Below are 23,271 nucleotides of genomic sequence, written 5' to 3'. Positions count from 1 at the left end.
TTCTTAACAATTTACTATGAGTTATATTCATCTAAATATGTACCTCACTATGTAAGTACAATTATTATATAGTGGTATCGGGTGTATTCCATTGTTTCATTTTTATTGAGTATCAATTAAATATTAACCTAATTATCTTTATACATATAAATTATAAACCAGCGGTATAATTAAATGAAAACAAAATATTACAACTTGCATACTGAAGGTAAGAAAAATTAAAATCTTCCAAAACCTATCGCACACAACGGACCTAAAGTTAATCTCACTTATACGTACTCAATTTTATATAATATAATAATATTTAAGTACTTTGAAATAAAACTATACGTTAAAAATCATCGTAATTGCAAAAAATATATGGAAAGCCATCTGTACCATACATCAATAACACAATTGTTTATAACACTATTATCACAGTATTACCATATTTCCTACAGTATGGCGACGAATGTACTTGTGCAGAGAAACGGAGGGGAACTGGCGGGGGGTCGGGCGACGCGGGCCGCTTAATGCAATCACGCTGAGTTTGCATTAACTATCGCGAAAGGACGACGCAGTCGTATTTTTTGTGTAATAATTTTATTATACATAGGTACTTACACATTATATTATGGCGCGCAAAAACTGTTCCGTTTACGGATGTATATCTACATTGAAATCCCAGAAGGAAACAATATTTCAGAAAGATTGCATTAATTGTATCTATTGAATTAAAATCAAAGCTATGTATATGTTGTCCTCATTATTTTCTAATCAGATTGTACATCCCAATGCGAATGCATTACTTAGTTAAATGGTATAATGTACAATTAAGAACATCCAAAAATAAAGTGTCCACGTAAATAATATTTAGCAGTGCAATATCTGTAATTATATATTTATGAACAAATAATTGCATCAGATTTAATAATCGCAATTATTTTGAATGTACATATGAATAAATGATTTCATCATAATATTAATAATCACAATTGTTTTATTTCCCATTTGTTGCAACTTGCAACCCTAGCGTATTTTCGTGTGGCAGCGTAAGTACCTACGCTGGCGGCGGCATCGCGCGACATCAAAGGCGTTTCCTTACTGTAGGAAATAATATTGTAATACTGTGCTATTATCATGAAGCAACCTTCCTACACCTTTACACATAATAGACTAAGCCTGAGTCCCGTAACCGTGACCAGCCCTACACTCAGAGCTCGTCGTACGAGGAGCTGTCGCGGTCGTCGAAGCGCGTCCCCCAGCGCTCCCCTCGCACCCCGCGCTCCCCCCGCACCCCGCACTCCCCCCGCTCCCAGCGATCTCCGCGGGAGCTCAGCAGCGACTCCGTATCCTCGTCCTGCTGCGGCTGCGGGAACACCATCGCGTCGCCCAAACTATAGCACAAGCCCCTTTATACTCAGTCGTTTTGTGCCAACGTTGTGGAAGTGAAAGGAAATGATGTGCAAGCGATTTGGTGTACATGAAATACTTATAAATGTTCTCTTAGCCTATGTGTAAGCCAAAATTCTATAGGAGCTATTTCGGTACGACGTCTAGCGATTTCTATTTCACTAACACAAGCACTCTAAGTCACACCTACGCTAAATGCCTGCTACTTGTAGCATGCAAAAGGACACAAATCTCTCTCTTTAAGGGGTACAAAGAAGTGAATGACATAATTTTGAAAAATCTCGACTCGATGCTGATGAATGAAAAGCGTAAGTTCTTTGGAAGGATTTTATTTAAATATAAACATAATAATAATATAACGAAAGTAAATTGTGAAAGTGTGTTTTCCTTATACTATTTGCGGGACGGTCCTCCCCCGTCGGGGGCAAAGTCTCCATCTCTCAGTCTCGTGTGCCATCTCCACGCTAAAATCCAATAAAACCTCATTCGAAATTGACCTCTATTGCTTTGTGTCAAAGTGACAAATCGGTAAGTTAGAAATTAGTGTTCAATTCGGTTGCTTCTAGTGTAACACTCTCTTTGTCTATGTAGACTATAACTATACTAACTATAACAGGCTAAAATTTTTAATTTTATACAAGTTGCTACTGCTTATTTATTATTCTAGATATTATGTCAATGTTACCATAGAAGCATCCGATGATTTCAGACTGAGAGAGAATGAATAAAATAAAAATAAATCCTTATACGCCTCCAAAAGTGTATCTCTATAATTGAGTTCTCTTAAAGCAGTGTAAATAAAAAAGCATGATTGGTTATTGTGTGTATTTTCGATTATACATCACACTGACGAAATCTGTTGCCAATTGTGTTAAATATATATTTGTATGCATCCATTTGCTTGCTTGTTCAACTATCGTTCTCTCGGCGAAGCAAAGCGTCTCTATATATCTGACTGTCGTCAAAGCGTGTACTGGCGTATAAAAAAATAAAAGAAATAAAAAAGGAACAAAACATTTATTGTGCACAAAAAAACTTACAAAATATATCCAGTACTGTATTACACTATAGCATTATCAGTCTTGTGTGTTGTATAGAGCTCGAAAATAAATGCATAAGCTAATGCGTTATTTTACATTAAAATTCGTTGTAATTCACGACCTCGGGTCACATATCTTGAGTATAAAAATATATCGAATCTGTTACCTAACTGGTATTGGACACAAGTATGCAAAACTATACAATTTCGTATAAATTGGAAGACATTTATTTTAAATTTTGCATAATAATACATAGCATTAAAAATAATTAAAAAAATGTACGGAATATTCAAGACCTTATCATATTAAAAGAGCATGTATAAAAAATAACAACATTTTGGCATATATTGGCAAGGTATTGAGTTGCCTTTACAAAGCACTAGCTTAAATATCAAATCTGCCTCGTTAATAAAGTAGAACTGCAATAATAAGTGCAAAAATGCACATTTTTACTCAATACCGCTTCAAGAATTTGTAGTCACAACTGAAATTCTAAAAAACACCCGCGTTTTCACAACACTACAGTAGAATATTACTAATGACTATCGGCGAATCGAAATAATTATTTATTTTATACGATTTTATTATCTACAAAAGTAATTTTATCTACATTAATTAAAGTTCTCGACTAAAAAATTAAGAAAATACAAATAATTTTTATTCGCATACAAACTACTATAGGTATGCCATTCAACGTTTCTATTATATGAAATCTTATGAAAAATAGTACAACGTACAGACATCACAAGTATTCTGTGTATTAATCACATAAACAATTACAAAACTGTGCACACATACATTTAAATATACCTCGTATTTACTCAAAAATCTATTTATTACCATGGAACCCATCTACTGACCAAATCTCGCGCGATCTATGAGTTAAACTACCTATATTTATAAAAGTCATGTCAAATCCCAAAAATCACAAACGAGACGCACACATACAACCGTGAATGCGTTAAAATCAAGAAGCTTATATCTAATACACTGGAGATTGCACTTTGAACGATGACTAGTCACGGGAAGGTATGACCTTGAATGACGCCTTCATCCCTTTCACACCAACTTGCCAAGTTAGGTGTGAAAGGGACAAAAAACAACCAGGCGTGACAAGTCAACGTTCATAGTGCAATCTCCAGTGTATTAGATATAAGCTTCTTGGTTAAAATATTATAACGCAAATGCAAACTAGCAATCAAAAGTGGGATGGCAATAATATAAAATAATCATTGACATACTATAAATACCTAGACGCACAATCATATAAAACTTTCATTGAAAATAGCACCTCATTACATTACAGTAATTTTTAAAGTCATTAGCAAACTCTGCCATTAGGCACGAGTATTAACTCGCGAAAGCAGAGTTTTGGTACGAACAACTTTTGCGCGATTGTGAGCCTATTTATTTATCGTACATCAACAAAAATAACAGAAAGTTTGAAAGGCACGCCTATAGCGATCGCATTTTTATTCTCAAGGTATGTGCGTCATGTGCGTTTGCTCTGACCTTGAGCGCGTGATGCCCATAGATTCGTACCCGTGCGTCTCTTGCGGCGTCGTGAACGTTTGCAGCTGGTGCTCGCGACGCACGGGAAATTCGCACCCGTCTCCTAGGCTATGGATGTAAATAGCGTTTACATTTGCGTGAACTGTGCCCACACGCCCGTCGCATACTGTACGGCGTACGCTCCGACGTTCGCCACTCATGTACCATGCTTGTTTAGTGACTATTCATTTGTTACGCTCTCGTTTTGTGAGTGTGAAATGCAAAATAAATACGAAGCTACTATGATTGTTATGACAAACTAATCATTAATTCAGTCGTTTGTTAGTATCCAGTTTGTTCGCTAACTAACTAAGCATTATCAAGGGTCATTCATATTTTGGAAACATACGTGAACAAACCGAACCTGCTATTATGTTTATCATGCACAATATAACTCAAACTGTAGTTTTGTAGTCTCCCAGGATAGTAAATGTACCTACTATTTTTATGTATACATAATCTGCATATATACTTTATTAATAAACATACATAATACATATATTATATAGTGATTATAGGTATATAATAAATAATATTAAAAAATAAATATTACAATAAAGTTCAAATAGGCATAGCGCGCGTAATGAAGTGAAATGCATGATTTACATTCAAAGACTTATTTCATATTTTAACACTCATGAAACAGACATTCTTTCAATCACTCAGCAATTAGTACAATAATAACACATAATACTTATAAAATGATACACATATATTATTAAAGATGGAGTCGAGGATGAATAAACATACATAGATAAATAATATTAGTAAAATTACTTGCTTATGTATACGTAAAACAACGGTCACTAATATAAAATACACTCCGTTCAAAAAACGCCACAAAATGTTACGTCATTCACTTCTTTTTACACACGCAACATGCACACACAGTTGATGCATTTATAATAATTTTGTACACAAAAACAACAATAAAAATATATTACTAATAAAACCTCCAATTGAATTAAAATCTGTATAAAAATTATCCCAATCAGATTAAAATCGTGACTAACATTAAATTTTTCACACCTAGTCAAGTCTAGACTACTACACGTACTAGCTAGCCTATAGTGTGGTAAGTATTAAATTATGTATTTTGACCATAACATACTATAAACAAGTATACACTCACAATTACCTATTTAAAGGTCGTCAAAAATTGTCCGAACGGCCTTGTATAAAACATACACTGAAATTAATATCTTATTGCATGGCGGTAAAGTTCAAAGTCTAATATATCACTCATTAGAAAACTCTGCCTAATACACGCGTGGGCAGAGTTTTTCTTCGGACAATTTTTGAGCGCGATTGTGAGTCTTGTTGTTTAATGTTCATAGTCACGATTTCGACGATTCCAAAGCTCATCTAAAAAATATCTATTTGAGTTGAGTTTCAGTATGAGCTCATCTAAAAAAAGTGTAGTTTAGTTGAGTTTCAGTTTGAGTTGAAGCTCATCTAAAAAAAGTGTAGTTTAGTTGAGTTTGAGTTTGAGTGTGTGTGTTACCTGGTGAATACGGGCAGCAGCCACAAATTGGGGCTGTTGCCGAACACCTCCTTGAAGTTGTTGTACGCGCCGAGAGAGAAGCCATTCTTGTCAGCGCCACCTCGGAACATTGGCGCTCGGAACGCTTCTGAAAATTTCATTTCAACACAGCTATGAGGCCGTTTTTTTTTGCATGTTTAATTCCCCCCCCCCCTGCGCACACAAACATGTATATCATCTATGTAACTTAATACATTACTCGTATTTTCCTTAAACATTTATATTTCATAAATGAAATTATACTGCTACATATATTAACATATTTTAAATAAAATTACATTTATTCACCTTTCCGTACAGTACCTATTGCAAAATTTTAATTTAATCTAAAATGTCACTGATCCACAGACCAAAACATTACGACCATAGATAACAAACGCAACGTCTACAGACTAAAAATATTATGACCATAGATAACAAACGCAACGTCTACAGATTATATAGCAAGTTACCATTGATCATGGTTTTAAGCATAGAGTTTATGATCTGTCCCGTCGGACTGCCCGTGCGGTTGTATGACACAAGCATATCTGAAACCAAACTCTTATTTAATACTTAAAAACATGATCAAATGTTTAAAGTTTCATATATTTCTTGCTATTACATCATGATAAAATGTATATTATTAAATTTAATGGCAATTATTACAAGTAAATAGTATCTACAATATAAAAATGATCAGCTGTTATACAATTAATATGACTATGATTAAATATATATTTAGGTGCTGTATTAAATTTGTCTTCTCTTATTTTGTTCTCCTACGACCTACACATACATATACCGTTGAAGTTCTTCATCACGGTTAAATTATCGCATGTAATTGAGATTTGAATAGAAGAGCGAGAGAATTTTCAGACATTCTGCTAAATTGCCAAATAAGATGGGATTTTTCACTAGCATATTCAAAGCCAACAAAACACAAATTAAACCAGTTTCCTTAGACCCGTACTCACCCAAAGTTGTCCTATTATGCGTGACCAAGTAACAGTGGTAGCCGAACAGCGAGCCGAGCGAAATGGCGAACATTAGCGCCACGAAGAACGCGAACACAATGTGGTACCTCCCCGCACTGCCCGGGGCGCCGAAATCACCCTGTATTTAATAAAAAAAAAAAAATCAAACATGATCCTGAAAACATGATCCTGAAAACATCATCCTGTATAACACAAGGAATTAATAAAATATATTAGAAATCAATTGTGTTGTGCATTATTTGAGCGTTTTTTAATTTTTTATTATATTTAAGTATGTCACTAAATGGTATAAAGCAAAGTCGCTCCGCGCGTCTGTTTGTATGTATGTATACTTTATTTTTATTATTCTTTAAAACTACACAACGGATTTTGATGCAGATTTTTTTATTCGACAATGATTCTAGGGGAAGGTTCTAGTATATATTTATTAGGTTTAGACAAAGCGGACGAAGCCGCGGGCGGAAAGATATTTTAGATTATTCTTTATTATTATAATTCATTACAATTAAATACTTTGATTCGAAAGTAATAAAAGCGGGAAATGTAACAGCAATCCCTTGTTTGTAATGTGCGCTGCCATTTCACGTAAGATAATCGATACAGGTTTTTCACATGTTGATAATTATGACTTAACGGAGGAAAATGTTAGATATCACGCATTATATTGTACAATAATATTATGTAGTTGATTACAGGTGACCGGTGACATTTATTGTAATCATATGAAAGGGGATACCCTATAAACTAGCCACAAACTTTTAAATATTTAATAGCTTATTACTATACTATACTATACTATATTACTGGCACGCGATACATTTCTGTGTCAAGGTTTAAGTTGGCATGGTCAATTTATTAATTAAAGCGACGCCTCAACGAAGAAATGTTCAATGAGATAATTAAGTAATCTATCTTAATTTTCCTTTAACATCGTAATTTCCATGACAGTAGGTAATTTGCTGATTACTTTGCTCTTGCATCATGTGTATTGCCCCGGGATAAAAACAATAAAAAAGGCTTTGTTACCCAGGCATATTCACAATATAGGCTATAATATATAGGTGACCATTTTATCATAATATTTTTAGTAGTTATAGCTATGATTATATCCATTACAAGTTTAAAAAAATGTAATCTTTCCTTTTAATTAGCATAGCAAAGCGTAAAGAATGTGAAGTTAAATATTCATATCACATAATATATGACTAATGAGACTTAATACGACCAGTTAAAAACTTCTGGGTGTGTCCTGTTTATCTTATTTGTCAATTTGTATGAAAATATGAGCCGCAAGTGGGCTATCAGTGACTTCTATTAGTTAGTCGTCAAATTACTTAGAATACATTACAATATTATATGCATGGATAATCTTTAATACATTTATGTTCTGATATAGTGTAAATTGTCCGACTTGTGTATTAGGTTAATCTCTACTGGTATGTGAATTATCTCATACACTGATATTTTGTTTACACAAAAGATAAAAAAACACGTCACAGGCTGTGAAATTGCAAACTTAGAAAAGCAGTTGAAATCTGTGAAAAAACTACCAACTACCTAAAATCTACTTCAGATGTAGATGGAAGCAAATTAGCATACATTAATATTGTTATTACATATTATAATTATCACTAATAGCATTTTAATTAATGCAACAATTAATCTACTAATTATACCTTATCTATATTGCATAAAACGTTCCACATAGTTTATTAAAAAACTACACTAAAAGATATCATCATTCCCACTGCGATTTGAAAAACAAAATTCACATTCTGTCATTTTTTTTTAACTTATCAATAATTTTTCTATAACATAGCCCTTTATATGTAAAATAATCCATACTAATATTATAAATGCGACAGTAACTCTGTCTGTCTGTCTGTTACTCAATCACGCCTTAACTACTGAACCAATTTGAATGAAATTTGGTATAGAGATATTTTGATACCCGAGAAAGGACATAGGATAGGTTTTATCCCGGAAATACTACGGGAACGAGTTTTTCTTTGAAAACGCAAAGCCGCGGGCGGAAAGCTAGTATGTAATAAGAAATAACAATGTGGAACGTCTATACCATGTATATGGCACTACCAATGACTAATTGTATCCTAATATGTTAAGCATATTCAATATCTTGTAGTACACATTCATATTACGCATCTACTTATTCATCGCTTCACTACTCATGAATCAATATAATACCTTGTCCTTCACTACATACTATAAAACAAAGTCGCGTTCCGCCATGCATGTGTCTGTATGATTAGATCTTTTAAATTACAGATTTTGATGGTGTTTCTTTTATAAATAGAGTGATATAAGAGAAAGTTTTAAGTATATCATCTATAAGGTTTTAGACGAAGCGGGAAAAGCCGCGGGCGAAAAGCTATTTAAAAAAAAAAACAATATATATAAATATACTATAATATGGTGATGGCCATTGAACTACTTCTACAGATCTAATTATCAAGCCGAGTTATAAAAGAGGGTTACATCAATAATCTCCATGCATTGCTTAGTAAATGAGCCGGTGTCAATCAGACGATCGCAGTGGGCATGTTTGTATTCCTGATACATCTGCAATTGTCAGCCATAATATACTATACATAATATAACCCATCTAATCTATTTAGGCGATCATATATACACATAACTATCTCATGCTGCAATAGACCAAGACCAACTGAATTCAAGTTTTCCTTATCTTTTTACTATAATGAAGCAAACTTCAAAGCAAAAGAGATAAGATTATGGGAAAATACGAAATTGCAAAGTCATGGCTGTGCTATATGCCACATACAGCTATAATATAATTATTATGAAATCGAATAAAAATTGATTATAATAAAGTAAATAAAGTCTAATCACAAAATCAAAATAAATTCAAATCATCATCATTATTCCTTTAAACTACAGCATAAGGCTTTTGGTATTTAACACTGCCACTAATAACAACCTTTACTTTATTATTTCTAATTAAACAGTCTAATGGTTGGATTCACCGCTTACTAATATTGTTCATACCCAATGTGACACTTGAAGTAAATGTACATAATAAATTATCTGTCACTTAAACTGACAGATAAGCAAAAAGTAAGCTGTGAAGCTCACAATCACAATATACACAATTTACAAACATACCTTCCAAAACCGTATGAAGTACGGCAGGCATGTGGACATGATGAAGATACAATACATCAGCGCATATCCAAGGAACAGCATGAAGAACTTGTAGTTGTGGAAGCACACGCAGTTGTTGACCCACGGGCAGTGGTGGTCCATCTTGAGCACGCAGCGGGAGCATATGCTGCAGTGGTGTGCGCGATCCGGCTTCACCAGCACACATCGATTGCAGTAGCGGACCGAGCCAGACATTGTTCTGGAATTTGCAATGCTCACTACTATGACAAAATAGTAGCTATGGTACTATTATAAAACACTCATAGTCTACATATACAGGGTGGATTTGAGACGGGTTAGGAGTTGTTTCTAAACTTAAATTCTACTTTCAAAATAAATAATATTGAATGGTCTCATAACCCGTAAATTGGTTTCTTGTAGCTATAACGGTTAAGGTACCAACCCTTACTGACCCATCTCAAAAATCCACCTCGTGTTAATAGATTTGGAAAGTGTTTTTTCATAGCATAAATTGATAAGGAATTTTAATTATAATGTTAGGAATTCAATTTAAGTAGCAAACGTTTCGTACCTAATAAATTGTTTTGCCTCAAAATTTGTGTTTTGATTTTTATGATGATGAAGATGGTGTGGTTGACATTAAGGTGTTCAAAAAGATAGAATCATTCTATACCCATTGCAGAAAAAAAAATTAACAATTAAATTTAATTATTAAACTAAATCTTTGAGTAAACAATTGGATGGGAAAGATATTATACAAAAGAATTTGCCCTAATTTTCTCAATTCTAGCTACTGCAATTATAAAACAACTAACCTTGTTAAAACAGGGATAGTATTAGCAAAATTTTCTAATATTTCTTTTCTGCTTTCCATATTAAAGAATAGTCGGCTGAATTTCCGTAAAGCAGATAAGAGTCTAGGATTGAGAAAATTTGCATTATTCTCTTGAGAAAAGATAAATAAAAGTGTATAACATAATATTGAAATCTATGCAAAAATTCTAAATTATCATGAACAATATAAACAGATATGGGAAAGCTTGCATAATACTAGCTTTCCGCCTGCGTTTTCAAAGAAAAACCCACATAGTTCCCGTTCCCATGGGATTTCCAAGATAAAACCTAGACTATGTTACTCGTGGATAATGTAGCTTTTGAACGGTGAAAGAGTTCGGTCCAGTAGTTTATGAGCCTATTCATTACAATCAAATAAACAAACAAACAAAGTTTTCCTCTTTATAATATTAGTGTAGATAGTGTAGATTATACGATCAAGAAATAATCAATGAAATTGGTTGAAAATGTGTTTTAATCTCAATAAGACACATTCGCCTTGCATTAAGTGTGCATAATAATTAATAATTTAATGAATAGTATCATATAATAAATACCTAGTGACGACTGGAAGATCTTTAGCATAGTTCTCTAAAATCAATCGCTGCGCGTCTTCTGTATCCGCACTCAATAACTTTTCTAATTCTTCTTCAGGTAGTTTGTACTGAAATTTCACATGTTTCAGTAACAATAATTATTATATTTATTGATTTTAAAATGTGTATGATAAGCTAAGAATTTCATTAATGAGTTAGAATGAGATAACAGATAAAGATATTAAAAGTACTGTTTATAACAAATATATTTTGTACATATTATGTTTTCTTCAATTTATTGAATTAAGTTGTAAGTAGTTAAATATGTTAGCAAAAAACTTTTATTCCAGAATTGAAATGATATCTAGTTAAATCAAAGAAAATAAGAAATCAACATTTATCATTGATCAAACTAGTTATTCATATTTATCAACATTTATATTTCAGACTTATTAATTATAATTAATAATTATAATAATATAATATTATATTGATAACCATTGAAAGAATGTGACTTTCTATTCCTATCATTGATAGTCTATAAATTATAATGGCTAAGTACACTTTCTATTGATAAATGTAGGCCATATTAGATGTCCTTGTTATTGTATAGTAAGTGACATGATTTTAGTTATGATCTTCAGATATTTAGTTATACTAGAATTCAAATCAACATTTTTCCTAAGTACCCAAATCTCATCAAGGTATGTTAATGTAAGGTTTTGATGTAAGTATGTCTATCAACAACACAGGAAATAGATCAGATACTCAAGACATCTTAAGAGATTTTTAACTTAGAAGAACAAAATAAATTGATTAGTTTTTAAATATATAGACACTCACCTTGTCTGGAATTTGCTTTATGTCCGCAAATACAGTTCGCCAATAAGACCAGACAAACATTATAAGTAAAATGTGGTATAGCACAAGATAAACACATTGCTGCACTGTACTCTCAATGGTAACTGTAAAAAGATATAAATCAATTTGTTTAATACATATTTTTGTAGTAATTTCTTATAAGAACAGTCGAGTTACTCACAAATGCACAATTGAATAACGTATGCATAATAGGACCATGTCACAATAGAAACTATCAACAACACTGGAAGCCATTTTAATGCTCTCCAGCACCACATATTGCACGTTCGGCAACATGCACAATATCCTGAATGTAACACTCTATTATTTTGCACTGATGAAGCCATTTAAAATTAATTTATTACGAATATATCCATAGTTCAACCCGAACCCGAACTGAAAATGACAAGTGACAACATAAAATGAACGAAACGAAATGAAAGTTGCGTTTTTTTATTGCCATGCCTTATAGCATCTACAGACGCTCCGATTTGGTTGGTGCCAACCATCCGACCACGACCAAATCGGAAAGTGTAGAGAGCGGTCGGTCCGACATAATTATTATTAATATTGGTTTGACGTGGTCGGATGCGCCAGCGATACCAACCAAACCAACTTCCTATCCGACCCAACCAAATTGGAACGTTTGTAAGCTTTGTTCCGACCAAATCGGCTCATTCCATAGAGTAATATAGGTAATTGACTCATTCGCATTCGCAACGCCGCCGGTGTGTCAACATGAACGCCGAGGGAGTTACAGTCACCGAACGTGATATTATAATAAAATTACTGGAAGTATATAAAGACTTTCCCTGTTTATGGGATTTAACTAATAAAGATTACGCAAACAGAGATGCCCGAAATCAAGCATATATTATTATGTTAGAACTATTAAAAAAAATTGACAGTGGGGCTACATTAAAAACATTAAAAAATAAGTTAGATAATATGCGTACATCCTATAGGAGGGAGCGAAAAAAGGTAAGCAAATTCAAGTCAAATATCCTGTTATGTATATAAATAAATAATGTGTTTTATATGTTTTTAATTTATGAGCATTTTTGTCTGATCTCGATGACATATAAATGAAATGTAGAAACTTTGATTCACTAAAAAGTATTTAATAAATATCAAACCTATTTAATAAATAGCACATCTAAATAATATGTAGTAGGTAATTAATAATATCAAATCTTTTTTATTTTTTACTTCTCCGTTTTTCAAGTCGGTTGTTTTTAACGTAGTTATTTTTATTGCGTTTTATTATGAACTAGCTGAGCCCCGCGGTTTCACCCGCGTGGCTCAGCTCCTGTTGGTCTTAGCGTGATGATATATAGCCTATAGCCTTCCTCGATAAATGAACTTTCTAACACCGAAAGAATTTTTCAAATCGGACCAGTAGTTCCCGAGATTAGCGCGTTCAAACAAACAAACAAACAAACTCTTCAAGAAAGAACTCTTCAGTCAAAGAAAAACCCGCATAGTTCCCGTTCCCGTGGGATTTCCGGGATAAAATCTATCCTATTTCCCGGGGTAAAAAGTAGCCTATGTCCTTTCTCGGGTATCAAAATATCTCCATACCAAATTTCATGAAAATTGGTTCAGTAGTTTAGGCGTGATTGAGTAATAGGCAGACAGACAGAGTTACTTTAGCATTTATAATATTAGTATGGATGACATGATTGCTAAAGGATTTCGCCCATTCCCTAGACTGGCTTCTACAGTCTAAATAACAAGAGAAATATGAAGTGATATACGGCTGCGCAATATCAAAACATGTCTTGATGTAGCAAGACTAGCAAGTATACATAGTGGTAAATCAAAACATGTTTTGACAATACTTAACAAGTAAAAAAATCATTATAATATATTCTAAGTACTTTATTGAAGAAATAAAACAACTATGGGTTTCAGTAAACAATAAATTTGGATATTTTACATATTTTAGGTGGAAGCTAGCAAGACTAGTGGCGCTGGAAACGATGAGGTGCATACGCCATCACTATGGTACTATGAACACCTCTTATTCTTGGATGAAAAAATCACGCCGACGACAGAGGTTATTGATAATATGGAGACGGATTCTTCCCAGTCACATAATGATGAGGTAAGCTTTAAATATTCATAGTATTAATCATTCTTTCTTGAAAATGTACCCGGCCCTGATTGTTAAAATATTCAGTGAATATTTGTCTAACAGAATTACCATCTGCAGTACGTTGCCTTTCTGTTCTGTTAAGGCCTACTAAGTTGTCATTTAATCTCCAGTCTCCTGGCCGAAAAGTACATGTTTCAGTATCCTCGGTATCAACACAATTTCTTGTTATATAGTTTGATGACTTTTTTCTTAAATAATTGTGCAGTGTGCATGAAGCCATTACAACTTTGGGTACATTATGAACATTAATTTGAATTGGTCTTTTTAATACTCTAAAACGTTCAGCTAAAATACCAAATGCATTTTCTACAATTCTTCTTGCTCTGGAGAGTCTATAATTGAAAATTCTTTGATCATGTGTCAAATTTCTTCTTGGATATGGTTTTAAAAGATTTTCATTAATGGCAAATGCATTATCTGCCACAAAACAATATGGGGCGATAACATTTGATTGCGGTAAAATAGAAGGTGATGGTAAATTTAGTTGGTTCGATTTCATTTTTTCATGAAAAGTTGTATGTTTGAATACTCCACCATCAGAAATACTGCCATTAGAACCTATATTTACATAAATAAACTCGTAATTTGCATTCACAATACCAAGCAGGACTATGCTAAAAGTTCCCTTATAATTATAATACAGTGTACCCGATTTTGGCGGCTTCTCGATAATAACATGTTTGCCGTCAATAGCACCCAAGCAATGATTAAATTGCCATTTTATTTCAAAGTCTTTAGCTATTTGTAACCAGTCATTTTCTGTTTCAGGAACCTGCAACAAAAAGAGAACGCGTTACGAGAAGAAAGCAAAATGACATTTTAAAGAAACAGTCGGAATTACTAGAGTCTGCTAAAATATTAATATCTGGTGACGGCACATCAGCTGATGCTTTCGGGAACTCCGTGAGTTCTCAGCTCAAGGAGCTCCCAAAAGTACAAAGATGCCTCGCCGAAAAATTAATAGGAGAAACATTGTTCTATGCAAAACTAGGAGTGCTTACTTTTGAAACCTCAATAAATATTAAAAGAAGATCAGTACAATATTTAGGTCAGGGGTACGCGTACCAGCAGCAGGTGCCACAAACATATGCACCATCACCAACACCATCACCTCAGCATCACCAGCCGTCACCATATGCACCATCACCATCACCATCACCACAGCATCACCAACCGACACCATTTGCACCATCACCAACACCATCACCACAGCATCACCAGCCGTCACCATTTGCACCATCACCAACACCATCACCACAGCATCACCAGCCGTCACCATATGCACCATCACCAACACCATCACCACAGCATCACCAGCCGTCACCATTTGCACCATCACCAACACCATCACCACAGCATCACCAGCCGTCACCATATGCACCATCACCATCACCATCACCTCAGCATCACCAGCCGTCACCATTTGCACCATCACCATCACCATCACCTCAGCATCACCAGCCGTCACCATTTGCACCATCACCATCACCATCCCCACAGCATCGTCAGCCATCACCATCACATAAGTACTCACATACATCACAATCACTTCAACTCAGTCAGCCATCAACGTCATCAACATTACCTCAGCTTCCACCATCATCATACCAGCAACAATTAGATTCCAATTCATTAATTAATTACATAAGCAGCAATCAACAACAGGTAGTCAGAGGAAAGGGGAAGGAGTTAAAAAAATATTTGATTTTTAAAAAGTAATTTTTCAGTGATATTCGTACTTTTCCATTTTAATTTTTACTAGCTTTCCGCCCGCCTTTGTCTAAAACCTAATAAATTATGTACTAAAACCTTCCCCTGAATCGCTCTATCTATAAAAAGAGCAACTATGGAGTTTCTTGCCGGTTCTTCTCCATAGATGCTGCTTTCCGAATCGGTAGTAAATGTTAAAAATATGACGTTTCAAAAGTGCTTCTCGAAGAAGTCTAATTGAATAAATAAATGTTTGAGTTTGAGTTTTAGGAGCCATTATTTAAGAGAAGAAGAAGAAGAAGAATTTGAGTTTGAAAAAAAACCACGTCAAAATCCGTTGCGTAGTTTTAAATATATAAGCATACAAAGGGACATAGGGACAGAGAAAGACACTTTGTTTTATACTATGTATACTATTACTTTAGAAAAATAAATAAACTATTTTTTATATATTAAAGTTGTTTTATTGAATACATACCTTTAGGTAATCTTTGAGTACTCTAATGATAGCTTCGCAGGTCTCTGGTATTATCTCAGACAGTAGTTGTGGTGATATACATGTGCTTAATTTAAGATCATTATATTCTCTTCCTGACGCGAGATATTTTAAAGTTGCCACTAATCTTTCTTCGGCAGTTACAGCTTGCCTCATAACTGTATCGGTTTTCGCTATATATCTTTTCAAAAGATTTAATATTTCATCGAATGATTCTGGAGTCATTCGAAGATATGTTCGGAAATCTTCATCATCCAATTCCTTAAGGAGCCGCATATGACTGTAATTTTCTCTATTTCTATAGTAGAATTTAGCCCATTCTCTTCGTTTTTTCCTTTGTTCCTTTTGCAGCGGTGCTGTAGCAACAATGGTTGCTGCAACCAACGCTATTTTAGCATTTTTCGATAATACCGGTGGCATGAGGCAAGACGTCCGTTCACTACTTCATAACAAAGTCAACTGCATATATTATATTAACTCTATGGTCAACTGACAGCTGGAAGGCCAACCGTCGGACAATCTGTAGCAAAGAGTAAAGTAATATAAGGGGATCTGTAGCAATGTCGGAATGGTTGCCATGTCGGTTCCAATATGGTTGGCACCAACCAAATCGGAGCGTCTGTAGATGCTTTTAATAATACACAAGAAGAACAAAATTGATTTAGGAAAATCACAGGAAAATATTGTGGAAAATATCGAATTTGTGCAAATTTGTGATTTCTTATATTTTTAATATCGAACTTAAATAAAAATAATACCAATTACATAATATAAAACTCCTTTCAAATCTCACATAAACGATCTACTCACGATCTACTGAACATACCTAAATGCAAAACAAGATAAAATGTTGTTCAGGTGGTTCAGATTTCGACTTGGTTTCGATGTCTGACTTTTTCTCTTGTCACATTCTGTGGTCACATTTGGCAGCTACTTTCTACTTGCTCTGTGGCTACTGTGAATTGACTGGTGTTGAGTGTTGACTGTTGAGATTCTGCAATAGCGTAAAAATTTTGTTGTATTTACCTAATTTCTAGAAGTTGCAAAAAATATATTTCACACACATATAAAATCATGGATGTCAAAGAATGTAACGATTTATCTGAGGAGGTAAGATTATAAATTTACCTGTAAGTAACGGTATTTTATATATCGATTGTTGATGCTAACATGTCGTGTTTTAGAATCAATTCGTTGTGGACGATGTAAGTAAAATTATAAAAGAAGCTATTGAAAATTCAATCGGGGGTACTGCTTATCAGCACAACAAAGTTAGCCAGTGGACTTCGGCTGTCGTAGAATCTTGTTTAGGACAGTTGACAAAACTTCAAAAACCATACAAATACATTGGTAAGTATACTAACTGTTGTTCAATTGAATTTAATAGACGTACGAAGTATGTGTAAATGTAAATAATTATTATAGTAATCATATTGCGGAATCTCTATGTGTATATATATAAAGTATCCAACAATGTTTGCGATACAAATTCACTAACAATTATTATTAAATTTTATAACATAGGTAAGGAAATAAAACAAACTTTTTACTAGTAAAATACTGCGGTGAAACATACAGGAATTAAAAAAGGAAAATAATGCCAGGATAAGGCCGTCTGTCCACCTGCAAGAAAACTTCCGCGAGAAATGTCTGACAGTCTGTCCGACAGCAACTTGCAAGTCTAATTCCGCGTTTTCACCTGCAAGTAGACTTGCAAGTTGCTGTCAGACAGACTGTCGGACATTTCTCGCGGAAGTTTTCTTGCAGATGGAAAAGCAGCCTTACAATTATCAAACCTTTTGTTTTTGTAAAGTTTTTTTAAGTTTTTTTCCAAAGTAATGCATACCAAGGTCATTTTGTATTTGTCATAAAATTCACAAGAACAGTTACCTAACCTTATTCTTTTAGTAAACATAAGAGAACCCAGATTTATAGGTGTGTTTTGTATATAAATACAAAACACACCTATTATATTGCTTGTTCTCTGTTTTTTTTTTTTTATTTGTAGACACATTGTTACTTTCTAATAAATTTTTTAATTTATCTACATAATGATCACATTCATTTGCTTTTGTAGAAACTATATAGGTAGCTTATCTGTTTATTAAAATTGCAAATAATGGAATCAATCATGAGACTAGCAAGCAATTTGTTATATTTAAATTAGTGCAAATAAAGCAATCAAAAACTTGATATTGCATTGGACACAAAAAGAACGGAAAGACTCAAATAAATTTTTAAGCGATCTCACCTTATCATAGATCTGATTGGTCAAGCAACCAATGACAATGAGATGATAATGGTGGACTCATGATCAAATATCTCCTATTGTGTATAATTTTTTCGAATATTTATAAACATGGTTGCCTGGAAGAGATTGCTTTTAAGCAATAGCCACCTTTTTTTCACCACTTTCCAAGTTTCTGTGTTCATTTCTTTTCAATTCCTGATAAATTTACAATGAAGTATGATAAATAAATATATATTGATAATAATTTATGGTATAAGTAATCAAATGATTGTCTTCTTTCAGTGACTTGTACAATCATGCAGAAGAATGGCGCTGGGCTTCATACAGCATCGTCCTGTTACTGGGACAACAACACAGATGGCTCTTGCACTGTGCGCTGGGAGAACAAGACCATGTACTGTATTGTATCTGTGTTCGGTCTCGGAATCTAGCCGTGTTATTACGCAAAAATACTTAACTGTACTCTATATTATTTATGTTTTGTCAAAGCACACAACTTCCAATTCCTAAAATATAAGCAGTATGCATATTTAAAATTGTATTCTTATTTTTTATAACACTCGCTTATTTAGAGATCTAGGAGCTTCTTGAATAAAATTAACGAAATAATCTAGCTGATATGTAGCTTATTAATAATTATACTTATTCCTGCTCATTTTTTTTATTTAGTTTTTGTAACAAAAAAATTTTAAGTTCATCAACAATCAAAATTAAAATACTTAGAAAAGTTCTTTGCTTTATCTTAAATTGCAATTAAGTTAATGTAGTCTTCTAATCTTAATTCTAAGTAAGTAGGATATATTTTCATACACAATAAAAAAAATATACAAAACCCTTCACGTGTTTTATTTCATTTTGTTCCTCTATTTAGGTTTGTTGCGATCATAGAGATCGTTCTAGATATAATTTTAAGAGAGTTTTAAAAATTACAACTTTTCAATTTCTACTAAAACTCAGTAGGCAGCCTTAAAATTAATTAACTTAAAGCCTAATAATCTTTGCTAGATTTATCATTTCATAAAGAATAGTAATGGTACAACATGGGTACAACCAAAACATCCATTTTTTATTTAAATGTACATAGGTGATAGGTGGCAAATAAATAAAACGCTATTAGTTTCGCTGATGTCAAAATTAGATTTAAATATTGAAGCATATCTATATTATGTAACAAGTAGAAATTATAAAAAAAATCATTATATAGATTCCAATAAAAGATACATTGGATCACGTATGGGTCGAGAGGTAATTACTGGTAAGGGTAATAGGTTGAATAGGTTGGTAGGGAAGTTGGAACCTTCGTACTGTCAACTGCACCTTCATCTAAATACACTATTCATCAAAGAGTAAAATGTATAATAGGGATTCAGACTCCTGCTCATGTTTGTACACACTGCAGAGACAGCCTTATATGAGTTTACAGATAATTTGTTTTGTGACTAATTTTGTCCGGTTTCCTCACAGTGCTTGTCTTCACAGTTTGAGTGCAGTTTCGAAGCAGTGGTGATGCGAATAATGTGCAAATAAATTGAAAAATAAATTTTACACACTGATATTGATATGAGAAGGAAACTAATAATATAAGTAGGTATCTAAATAATATCTGAATGAACATTTGGAACGAAGTATCGGGTTATACTTCGTTATATATAAATATTTTCTCCCCTGAGTCAAACATTATATTCGTCCATGGTCAAACACACATATACATAGGTACTTGGAATGGCAACAAGCACAGGCAACTACTAACAAGAAACTAAGAATTTATTGTCGACTTGAGTCGAATATAATTATTTCGAGTGATAAGAAGAAACGAATAGACTAAATATATTATATGTTTTTGTACTCGACATGACGGTACTCGGTCATTTTATAAATTGTATGTAGGTAAATACCTAGGTACGTACGAGGTGTTGATAGAATCTTAAAATATAATAATATAGCGATTTATCATGGATTTATGATATGTCTTAGGTATTTTACTAGGTGTATAGCATTTATTAATTAATATACCTACCGATAAATATCTTAAACTATAACTACAAATTAAAAGTCTTACTACTATACTTTTTTACCCAATCGGTAAACTGAGTACATGTCACTATTTTTAAAAGGCGTGTTCGTGTGAGGCAATGCATTATTAATTGTATTTTCGTAAACTATATACATAAAATATAAATAAAACATATAAAGCGATACCTAAGGCAAAATAAAATAATACTAAGATAACATTAATTTATATTTGAACTTTCGCGGGCACAAATCTTCAGAGCGACATATTTATGTCACGTGACTAAAATCGATCCAATGGTTGAGCGCGTCTCGGGTCCATTCAACTCGAATTCGGCCAGAGCGCCGGGGAGGGATACTTCACAACACCGATTCTATTCATACATGGGAAATATTTATATATTTCTGTCTCTTTCGCACATATTGAGAAATAATTAAATGAATGGTGAACGAGTGAAATAGGAATATATTCGAGTGGAAATTGGAATTATTATGGGCCAGGCCAGTCGCTATGTAGAATTTTTTGGTGTGGGTGTTTTGTCTCGCGATGTCAAACGCTTCAATGATTATTATTTTCAAGTGGATGTAAAAATTAGTGCAAAACGTTGTTAAACTATACAATGTGTGTCGTATTATAGTGTTCGTGGACATATTTCTTTGTAAAGTGAACAATCGAGTGCAGTGAAGGCAGATAATAATTTGGTGGGGGGGCTGTTAAAATACTACGATAGGATAGTAACAAACGTTTTAGGTACTACTCAAGAGGTGTTCATAGCGCTCATAAAATTTCTCATCTCGTTGCGAGCGCGATCCGGACTTCCATTTTGTTTTATTATGTGGTTTGGTTGTTTACGCTGTGCATCGTGTTCTTAACAATGGAAAGCGACGGTGAGTTGAGAAGGCGGTATAAGTCTAGCTCATAACGAAACGTTGTCTGCGCATGTAGGCCGCACACGGCTGTAATTTTGCATCAGTGAATAAGTAATGGTATTCGATTTTGTGCACCGTGCGGCGCAGCCGTGGTATCGCCTGCTAAACTGTTGACGTCCATTATTAGTCATAGCTCGTAGGTTCACGCGCTTCAGTGCTATGTGTAACACGAGTGAATATTCTAATTGATTTCGGTCAAAATCTAAGCATGCGCCTGTCATATGCAACCTGCCAACGTACGTACCTCGCGTCCCAATCGCTCTTATCAGCTGATTACACTACATAGATGCATTGGTTGCCTTGCAACTTGAATTGTTTATAAATAATTCTGAACAGCAATGATCCAGCTGCTGCACAGTTGATTACTATGTAAGTCAAGTTAAATTTCATATTTATCTTTTTATGGAAATAGTACAGAATTGACATACACATATATACATAAATTATGATATTTTAATATGATTACAAATTGAAGATATGAAATACAGAAAAATAATACTATACTAAGTTTATAAATTTCTTATTTAAGCTAGGTATTAGGTATATCAATCTTTTAGAAATTTTGCTCTATCAAAAGTATAATTTTAATAACTTATTGATTATATTTAGTGTGTGATGTAATTAAACTGCAACAAATATTGACAAAGAATACTTCATTCAAAGACTAGGAAATAAATTGCCTCATTTACTTTATGAGAAGAAGTGACATGATTATGATATTATAATAAGTTTTATCCATAATAATATATATTTATATCATTTCTATGTTCTGTGATCTGTTTATAATTGAAATATTAGTCAATAGTAGTTTTCTAAGAAAACCTTCATCATTAACGAATACAGCCGCTTTCATTAAACTTGGCTTTATTCTAATTTTTATTTATTATTAAGTATAATATTTTTATTATTTAAGTTATAAGCATGCATGCATCCCTACTAATATTATAATTTACAAATCTGTATATTTCCTGTTTACTTATTGATAACTAGTGGTCCGCCCCGGCTTCGCCCGTGGTACATATTTCACAATCAAAGGTAGCCTATGTCCTTTCTCGGGTATCAAAATATCTCCATACCAAATTTCATGCAAATTGGTTCAGTAGTTTAGGCGCGATTGAGTAACAGACAGACAGACAGACAGAGTTACTTTCGCATTTATAATATTAGTATGGATTGATGGTTGCCAGTTTTAAAATAAAATGGCCATTACAAAACTTTATAACTATACAGGGTAGTTGTAAGTGTGCACAGTACCCACAAAATGTATGGGAAATCAAATGTATGGGAGGGTTTAATGTAACATTGGCCATTTTACTCATTAGGTTATGTACTTTTGATATCAGTTTAAAGTTTTTTGTTATCTGTAATAGTTAGGCAAAAATCGCCTGTGCAGTGTGCACACTTAACGATTACACCCTGTATACACTTTCAGCTGATTGTTTATAAGCAACATAGTTATTGTTAATTCACTGAGTGAATATCTGTAGCATTACTTTTGTAGTTACTTGATTTAAAATAATTTGGTCAAAAAAAAAATGATTCCTACACAATCAAGCAGTGGGAACTGGACCTATTAGGTGAACCATAATTTTTCTTTTATAGAAAATTAAAAAATCTTGCACTATGTGTAAAAAATGAAATTAGAATTCAAGGTATATTCACAAATCGAATGGTCAAAATAAGTGTTCTAGGCAGTTCTATTGAAAGTTAGGTTTGGTGTCACATGAGATTTAATATAAAATCTTAAAAAAATATTTTTATTTCTTTTAGAATTTTTTTTTGTAGTGCAGGATATTCTAAGATTACAGATATGTTTTATTATAATATGTATAAGCTTA

General features: G+C 33.3%; 5 protein-coding genes across 7 annotated transcripts in view; 3 read left to right on the top strand and 2 right to left on the bottom strand.

Annotated features, from left to right (window-relative positions):
* Positions 1 to 1,705: 1,705 nt before the first annotated feature.
* Positions 1,706 to 12,291, bottom strand: LOC123700736 (palmitoyltransferase ZDHHC2-like). 2 transcript variants are annotated; one of them, XM_045648051.1, is made up of 8 exons: positions 12,060 to 12,291; positions 11,861 to 11,982; positions 11,039 to 11,145; positions 9,648 to 9,885; positions 6,483 to 6,621; positions 5,488 to 5,614; positions 3,945 to 4,052; positions 1,706 to 1,856 (listed from the first exon to the last, which is right to left on the bottom strand). In XM_045648051.1, exons 1-8 carry the CDS (start codon positions 12,223 to 12,225, stop codon positions 1,781 to 1,783), a joined length of 1,083 nt encoding a protein of 360 aa, XP_045504007.1. In that variant the 5' UTR covers positions 12,226 to 12,291; the 3' UTR covers positions 1,706 to 1,780. The 2 variants fall into 2 exon arrangements, with proteins under 2 accessions (XP_045504007.1, XP_045504008.1); XM_045648052.1 differs by lacking the exon at positions 3,945 to 4,052.
* Positions 12,292 to 12,353: 62 nt separating this feature from the next.
* Positions 12,354 to 14,006, top strand: LOC123700915. The gene is made up of 2 exons (XM_045648288.1): positions 12,354 to 12,859; positions 13,827 to 14,006. Exons 1-2 carry the CDS (start codon positions 12,617 to 12,619, stop codon positions 14,004 to 14,006), a joined length of 423 nt encoding a protein of 140 aa, XP_045504244.1. The 5' UTR covers positions 12,354 to 12,616.
* Positions 13,742 to 16,752, bottom strand: LOC123700914. The gene is made up of 2 exons (XM_045648287.1): positions 16,225 to 16,752; positions 13,742 to 14,808 (listed from the first exon to the last, which is right to left on the bottom strand). The coding sequence occupies exons 1-2, from the start codon at positions 16,660 to 16,662 to the stop codon at positions 13,993 to 13,995; spliced, it is 1,254 nt and encodes a 417-aa protein (XP_045504243.1). The 5' UTR covers positions 16,663 to 16,752; the 3' UTR covers positions 13,742 to 13,992.
* Positions 16,753 to 17,186: 434 nt separating this feature from the next.
* On the top strand, positions 17,187 to 19,328 carry LOC123700740 (dynein light chain Tctex-type). The gene is made up of 3 exons (XM_045648056.1): positions 17,187 to 17,352; positions 17,427 to 17,592; positions 18,776 to 19,328. Exons 1-3 carry the CDS (start codon positions 17,317 to 17,319, stop codon positions 18,922 to 18,924), a joined length of 351 nt encoding a protein of 116 aa, XP_045504012.1. The 5' UTR covers positions 17,187 to 17,316; the 3' UTR covers positions 18,925 to 19,328.
* Positions 19,329 to 21,016: 1,688 nt separating this feature from the next.
* LOC123700949 overlaps positions 21,017 to 23,271 on the top strand; it is a 40,172-nt gene continuing 37,917 nt past the window's right edge. The window contains exon 1 of one of the 2 annotated variants that reach the window (XM_045648331.1): positions 21,017 to 21,391. The gene's annotated coding sequence lies outside the window, so the exon portion shown is untranslated. Of the gene's footprint in view, positions 21,392 to 21,549; positions 21,803 to 23,271 lie in introns of those variants that run through there. The other variant, XM_045648332.1, reaches the window with a different exon arrangement.

The sequence above is a fragment of the Colias croceus genome, chromosome 20 (assembly GCF_905220415.1).
Source record: "Colias croceus chromosome 20, ilColCroc2.1".
NCBI lineage: Eukaryota > Metazoa > Arthropoda > Insecta > Lepidoptera > Pieridae > Colias > Colias croceus.
The sequence above is the reverse complement of the archived record's forward strand: the minus strand, read 5'-3'. Positions and strand labels throughout refer to the sequence as shown.

Bases quoted from the DNA above. Each gene is read 5' to 3' on its own strand.
- LOC123700736 (XM_045648051.1), bottom strand. From the start codon at position 12,225: ATGGCTTCATCAGTGCAAAATAATAGAGTGTTACATTCAGGATATTGT. The intron at 11,146-11,860 runs GTGAGTGTCTAT...GTGAAATTTCAG, and splicing joins TAAAGCAAATTCCAGACAAG to TACAAACTACCTGAAGAAGA. The intron at 6,622-9,647 runs GTATGTTTGTAA...TATTAAATACAG, and splicing joins ACTTCATACGGTTTTGGAAG to GGTGATTTCGGCGCCCCGGG.
- LOC123700915 (XM_045648288.1), top strand. From the start codon at position 12,617: ATGAACGCCGAGGGAGTTACAGTCACCGAACGTGATATTATAATAAAA. The intron at 12,860-13,826 runs GTAAGCAAATTC...TACATATTTTAG, and splicing joins ATAGGAGGGAGCGAAAAAAG to GTGGAAGCTAGCAAGACTAG.
- LOC123700914 (XM_045648287.1), bottom strand. From the start codon at position 16,662: ATGCCACCGGTATTATCGAAAAATGCTAAAATAGCGTTGGTTGCAGCA. The intron at 14,809-16,224 runs GTATGTATTCAA...TTTTTGTTGCAG, and splicing joins TACTCAAAGATTACCTAAAG to GTTCCTGAAACAGAAAATGA.
- LOC123700740 (XM_045648056.1), top strand. From the start codon at position 17,317: ATGGATGTCAAAGAATGTAACGATTTATCTGAGGAG. The intron at 17,353-17,426 runs GTAAGATTATAA...GTCGTGTTTTAG, and splicing joins GTAACGATTTATCTGAGGAG to AATCAATTCGTTGTGGACGA. The intron at 17,593-18,775 runs GTAAGTATACTA...GTCTTCTTTCAG, and splicing joins AAAACCATACAAATACATTG to TGACTTGTACAATCATGCAG.